Source organism: Engraulis encrasicolus, chromosome 19, assembly GCF_034702125.1.
Source record: "Engraulis encrasicolus isolate BLACKSEA-1 chromosome 19, IST_EnEncr_1.0, whole genome shotgun sequence".
In the NCBI taxonomy this organism is placed as follows: domain Eukaryota; kingdom Metazoa; phylum Chordata; class Actinopteri; order Clupeiformes; family Engraulidae; genus Engraulis; species Engraulis encrasicolus.
In genome coordinates, this window is record NC_085875.1 from 25,056,302 (window position 1) to 25,063,371 (window position 7,070).

The 7,070-nt window shown below is 46.4% G+C and overlaps 1 protein-coding gene across 1 annotated transcript; it reads right to left on the reverse strand.

Annotated features, from left to right (window-relative positions):
* Positions 1–4,988: 4,988 nt before the first annotated feature.
* On the reverse strand, positions 4,989–6,764 carry gja10a (gap junction protein alpha 10 a). Its single transcript, XM_063223852.1, has 2 exons — positions 5,787–6,764; positions 4,989–5,651 (listed from the first exon to the last, which is right to left on the reverse strand). Exons 1-2 carry the CDS (start codon positions 6,762–6,764, stop codon positions 4,989–4,991), a joined length of 1,641 nt encoding a protein of 546 aa, XP_063079922.1.
* Between the last annotated feature and the right edge of the window lie 306 nt (positions 6,765–7,070).

Below are 7,070 nucleotides of genomic sequence, written 5' to 3' on the forward strand. Positions count from 1 at the left end.
CGAACTTTCACATTCCAGTTTCTAACTTTACAAAAACAAGGCAGAAAGACTTGAAATGAAAAAAAGGGTGTAACCCCATGGCCTTTGCTAGCTTGTTGTTTGTTTACTTTTTTGTGTTCTCATCACTCAAAGCCTTGTTTCTTCCTGGTGTCTACTCTATTAATGCTTCATACAGATACTTTTTACATTTGTGCCTGCCTGTGCGTGTTTAAGCTTCTGACTCAAAATTATGCACAAAACCAACCAGAACTGAAGTGTAATCTCCTTTTACAAGTGAATTGTACATGCATATAAAAGGGAAATTGCAATCACCTGTACATGCCCGGGGGTCGTAATAAGACTAGTGCATTTTGTTATATACTGACAGCACTGAAATGAACTCATACAGTAGGTATTATTGTAGATGAATAGATGTTTTAGAAAGTTAAGATGTTCAACCCTATTGTCACAGGTACCATAAGGTGTCACAATGTAAGATAATAACAATAGGAAATGAGGGGGTGCATGGATAACAAGGAAAGATTAGGCGGGCTATACATGAATCTATCACATGTTACGGTTATTGGAGCTATTTTGACGGCTTAATAAGCTTGCTATGCCAGTCCACAAGGGGAAAGCCTTCAAAGTCCAATGCCAGGGTGTATTTATGCCCCACGACACCCACAAAGGGATTATTGCTATTGTATGATGCAATTCTGTTTACCAGATCCTGACAGTTTTCATATCATTTCATCATTTTCTATAGGGTATGTATAATAGATCTGGACCTAGAATGCCACATGTGTAGGGCAGCATTCGTCTTGGCTGTTTGGCGGATCAATCAAACATTTTTTTTAATGTCACATTTGTTGGATGAACATTTTTCAGGGTAGGCAGGGCTTGTCGCTTCAGTCTGTATGTGTTTGGGGGGTTTTCTAACCATTTTCTGTAAACACAAAACATACAAACACAACATAAACACAAAACCAGGGACGAGTTTTTTTAAAAAAAGAAAAGGGGCACCCAGTGGGGAAGTAACATAGGACGAAAACAAAGTTTGACATAACTCAACATTTTTTTTGTTTTTTTGTTTTTTTTTACAGTGCTTCAGTGAACCATACCCACACAGGGAACCCATTCCGTTACCTCTTGGCTAATGTATACTCTTCCACACTGTACTGTGTGCTGTATGACTTTTGCTGAGTTCACATGCTGTATAATAATCAACATTTCTCAGGAATATACTGCTTTGTATGGTTTCCTGTTTGTATCACAAACACCTGAACAATAGCCCAATTCAGCGAATTGTAATAGCCAATGAATCTTACCTTCCTTTAAAGCAGTGTTTATCAGAAGTTGTTTTCCCCAAACCTCTTCTTGCGTATGAATGAATGAATGGATAAATTAAGAAATTAATGAATGAACGAATGAAACCTCAATTTGCCCACTGGGAATTTTACTTGTATTTACGAGCCATAAATTACATACTATCTATACATTGTGAAGTTTTAGACATCTTTTGATACAGTAGATTACCTATGGGACCACTTTAAAAAAAAAACACTAATGAAAGTCTGAATTAGTCTATTCATATTCATACATGTACATACTGTAGTTCAACATCATTACCTTTTGTCATGGGCTATGTTTAGAAACAGCACAAAACTGGTGACAGGGTGCTGCTTAGTTAGTACACATTTTGTCAAAAGAGCATATTCCACCTCGTTAAAATTATTGAACTCTTGTCTGAAAGGGTCTCTCACTTAGCCCTAAAAACTCTCTGTGTTGAAGTGTTTGCATAGCTTAATGCAGGAACTATATCAACACAGGTGCAGAAAAAATGTCTTAAACTCAGTCGCCCTACCCAGTAAAGCGTGTTGTAGGTTTAAGTGCAAATCTAAGGTGGCAAGAAGCAAAAGATTAAATCATGATCCAAATGAGGTGTTATACTTAAGTCAATTTCTAGTTTAAACTCAGCAAAATGTGCAGTTACTTCCTTGTGTCTTTGTAGGGCAGTATTCACCTATTCATTGTCACCTACTTTTCACATTTGTATTTTTATTCCTTTTTTGTTCATTTATCCAAGAGGGGAAAAATGAAACTTTTGATACCACAACAGAGATTGTTTACACTTTTACACTGATTAATTACAATGTCAAAGCACCCTGAGTATGCTATGTATTTATAAACAGTCATTAGTAAGTAGCAAGGTCTTCCATGACATATTTCGTACTTGCATTTGGACAACTACTGTATGTTTGTGAGTTAATAGTGGGTTTAAGTCTAAATTACCTCTGCGTTGGAGGGATACCTCTGAAGAGCTCTTCTCCAAAATGAGATATACACCATTTTTGGAACTTTTTGCATTTTAATATTGGAATTGACTGTTAAGAGGGCCTACCATTATGTGTGACTTCTTGCCATTCAGATGTTTTGAGAACACAGTTTTTAAACCTCTATAAAAATGCATTTTGCAATGCAATTCAGTGGAATGCCCAGAAACAAATTTCAATTTCCCAACATTCTACAAAATGGATATACCACATTTGGAAAAGAGCTCTTCCTTTTATGATCTACGTAAGTATTAGCACCCCGATTATTTTGAACTATGGTCATGATGGGTGCAAGAGTCAGGATGCCAGTTTTGTACATTTTTCGTAATTTTAAAACACTCCTGGCACAATGACATCTAACTTGTTCACGGTCAATATAGCCTACCTCATTTTTACATTTGATCAAAATAGACACAAAAGGGATCTGCATGTATGTTGTACTCTCTGTGCGTGTTTGATGTTGGTGCTTTGTTTTTAAGTCAGAGAAACATTTCTGTACACATGTAGGGGGTTATCATCTTGTTTGCTAATTTTGTAAATACGTATAATGTGATTAAAAGTAATTTAGCATGGCATCCCACTGATGTGTTTTTTTTCTCGTGTTGCACCATTGGTTGAGTAAAGTGTGTGAGTAGGAGGACTGTTGAGGAAAACAAACGTCTCCTCGACTGGCAAGCTTCACTGTTAAGATGCCTTAGAGCGTACTGTAAAAAGCAACACGAGCAACTCGTAAGCACAAACAACGACAGCACTACAACATTGTAAAGAAAAAAAGCATTTTAATTAGAATTCTGCTTTGCATTTGCTATAAAAAGAAAAGACATTAAAAGACAAAGAACAAACAAACAAAAACAGTCAATCTTCCACTGTCACTGTCTCCAGCACAATCGTACAAACAGACAGCCAACACATTTCAATTCAAAGTACATAGCTAGTTCAAAACCTCTCATTCTCAATTTGTTAATCTTTCAGACTTACAACACATTTCATGCCTGTAAGCACTTAAACATATTCAGTTATCCTCAGTCTAGAGGTGTTTGATCTGCTCCCCATTGCTCTCGAGCAATGGAAAGTTTTCTTTTTTTGCTTTTTAAATCATTTCTTAATTTATTTATCTTTCTTTCACTTTCAGGTGTCTTTTTTTAAGGTGCTCGCCATTAAAAACACTGCAGTAGTAGTAGTAGTAGAAAAAAAGCACTACATGTACCTCGAAGAGAGAGAGAGAGAGAAAGCTGGTGAAAGTGACCAGCCAGCTTTGGTGTGAATGCGTTCAGGGAAGCTGACAGGGCCGGGACAAACAGGTCACTTGTCCCGGGCCGAGGGAGAGAGGGGGGCCCAGAATTATGTCCTCATTACATTGTATGTACTGTATGGCGGTAGGGGTGGGGGGGCTTTTTAGATGAATTTGTCCTGGGGCACAGCCAAAGCTGTCACCGGCCCTGAATGCGTTGCTAGGAGACCAGGCAGGGCGGGGGAGTCAGGGAGTCTCTAAGAGCCACTGATAACTCCTTTCCTTTCATTCCATCCTGATCGCACCATCGCTCGCTCGCTCGCTGAACGACGGACGAACGGCACCCAGTCAGTGGCTTGCTACTCAGCCCAGCTCAGCTCAGCTTAGCTCAGCACTGACAGTCACTCAGTTCAGTTCAGTCTTTTCTGTTCAGTCTGTTCACTTTTTCATTATGGATGAAATGTCCAAGAATACGCTCTGAAACACAGAAAAATAACAACGCCAGAAAGTCGTTATGCAGTGGCATTTTAGAAACAGTTTTGTTTTTTTCTATTGTTTGAGAGAGAGCCATTATGCAGAAAGACGTTGGCAGAGGTACTATAGAAGTGTGTTTTTTAGAAAGTTATGCAGCAAATTGTTATACTGTGGATGTGTAGAAAAATGTCAAAACAACCTTTCCCCAGCTATAAAGCTTGGATGATGAGTTAATCATGTTACAACTTTGAAAAAATGCTCAGATGTGAATATGTGAAATACATTCATTCCCTCTACAGCCGTAAGTGCACAAAACCTGAATAAAAAATAAAGCCCTAAGCACTCAGGCCTTTCAGATTGAGAGTAACAATATGCCACAATTTGTCTGCATGTAGTAGCTGCCCATGGACAGTAGGCCCTAATTGGAACCAGCAGAATGCTGGTCACATTGGCTGGTAGATTTCTGACTGAACATACACATAAAGTGTTGCAGGACTGGTGAATTGTGTTGTCGGTACTGCCAATTAAACTATCAGTACATGTAGCTGCTTTTATAAGTTATAAGGTAACATTTCACATCAATTAAGTTTAAGTTTCACCTCCTCAGTAAACCCCATCTCTCTCCAACTCCTCTTAACAATCAAGTATGCCTAAAGTTGCTAGTCAGGGGAAGAGTAGACTTTGTGTCTGTGTCTGTCTGTGTTCTTCTCTCTCTCTGTCTCTGTCTCTGTCTCTCTCTCTTTCTCTCTCTCTCTCCCTCTCTCTCTCTCTCTCTCTCTCTCTCTCTCTCTCTCTCTCTCTCTCTCTCTCTCTCTCTCTCTCTCTCTCACACACACACACACACATATATACACACACACACTAACCCCCCTTTCTTGGCAAGTGTGTCTGTGTGTGTCTCTCTCCTTCTCTCCTCCAGTTCTAACGTCTAACTTCCATCCCTTCCCGCCCCTCCCCATTCTAATTCTATTCTAAATGAGCAGGTCTGATTCCATGAGTCTGTTGGCTTTACTTGCCATGGACATGCGGCGCCCGCCGCCCAGCATGGGGTTGCCGCTGCCGGCCACGTTGGTGAGGGAGCCCAGCTCCGACTCCTCCGAGCTGTGCTGCTGGCTGGACGGGCAGCTGGACACGTTGGAGGTGGTGGCGCTGTCCGAGGCCGGCAGGCGGGCCATGAAGCTGGCCTTGCGCTGCCCCGCCCGCGCCGGGTACGGGACGTCGCTGTCCGACGAGTAGTCCTGTTGATGCTGTTGATGCTGCTGGAGGAAGAGGCGCCGCGACTCGGCCAAGCTGGGCCGGTGCTGGGCCAGGTGCGAGGGCAGCGCGGGCATGGAGAGGCGCGGCGCGGTCATGTGGTTGGGCTGCAAGGGTCCGCCCGGGTGGTGCTGCTGCAGGTGCTGGAGCTGCAGCTCGTGGGACGGTTGGGTCAGCACCGAGAGCCGTCTGTGGGGCTCCCCCCCGCCGCCGAGGGGGTCAGGAACGGAGGTGGAGGGGAACTGGGGGTGCAGGGGCTGCGGGTGGTGCATGAGCGCCGGGAGCTGGGGCTGGCTCTCTGAGATGCCCCGCTCGGGGGGCATCTGGAAGCGGAGGCCCTGGATGCGGCCCTGGCTGGACAGACGCAGCTGCCGGGTTGGCTGGGAGAAACATGAGATGGGGTGGCTGCCGGGTACACCAACACCACCATTGCCTCCAATACCTACGCCGCCACCTCCACCACCACCACCACCATCCTCAATGCTCTCCTCTCCCTGTGCCTCCCCACTGCCTACAGGTATTAAGTCCATGGCTGAGGTCAGGTAAAGATTGGGGTCAGTGAGTCCCTCAGGTGTGCCGAAGCTGGTCGGCAGAAGCGCCCCCGAGTTCTTCTTCTGCGGGGACATGTTGGCCACCAGGCACAGCTGATGCTGCGATGGAAGGTTGGGGATCTTGTGGACCAGGTTGCCCAGGCTGTCGCAGTCGTGGATGGGCCTCAGGCCGGCCAGCGACTGCTTGATTTGCCTGACGCCCAGGTGCGATATCTCCAGCAGGTTCAGGAAGAGCGAGACGCACGCGATCACGATCATGAACACCATGAAGATGGTCTTCTCCGTGGGCCGCGACACGTAGCAGTCCACGATGTTGGGACACGGCGACGAGTTGCACTGGTACAGCGGGTCCAGGCCCAGGCCGTACAAGATATACTGGGCCACGATGAAGCCCACCTCCACCACCGAGCGGGTCAGGATATGAATGACATATGTGCGCAGCAGGGAGCCCCGCAGCGGGGCCTTCTTCACCCTCTTGGTCTCCTCCAGCCGCCGCAGCTCCCTCTCCAGCCGGTGCCGGTGCTCGATGCCCCCGCCCCCGCCGGCCTCCCCTTCCAGCAGGGGGTCGCCTTCTCCGCCGCCCCCCTCCAGCTCGGCCCGCAGCTGCACCCGCCGCCGGTGACGCTCCTTGTCCAGCGTGCGCAGCCGGTAGAGCGCGTGGCCCATGTAGACCAGCGACGGCGAGCTGACGAAGACGATCTGCAGCACCCAGAAGCGGATGAGGGAGATGGGGAAGGCGCTGTTGTAGCAGACGTTCTTGCAGCCCGGCTGCTCCGTGTTGCAGACGAACTGGCTCTGCTCGTCCACCCACACGTCCTCCGCCGCCACGCCCAGCACCAGCATGCGGAAGATGAAGAGGATGGTCAGCCAGATCTTGCCCACGATGGTGGAGTGGATGTGCACCTCCTCTAGAATGCTGCCCAGCAGGTTCCAATCCCCCATGGTCACTGCCACATGTCGGTGCTACAGCAGGGAGACAGAAAGGATGAGCATGACACGAGGGTGGTTTGCTTACTGCCACATGTCGGTGCTACAAAAACATACAAGGACAAGGATGACACCATTCTTGCTTGGAAGTTTTACGTGAAACGAATAACATGCAGATAAATTTGGCCCAGCTCCTGGGGCGCTGTGGTGCAGCATGCGAAGCACCCCACATTTGGGCTTGCATGCCCACCCACGGGGACCCCGGTTCGAGTCCAGCCGGGGTCATCTCCTGATTCCCCCCCCCATGGTCACTGCCACGTC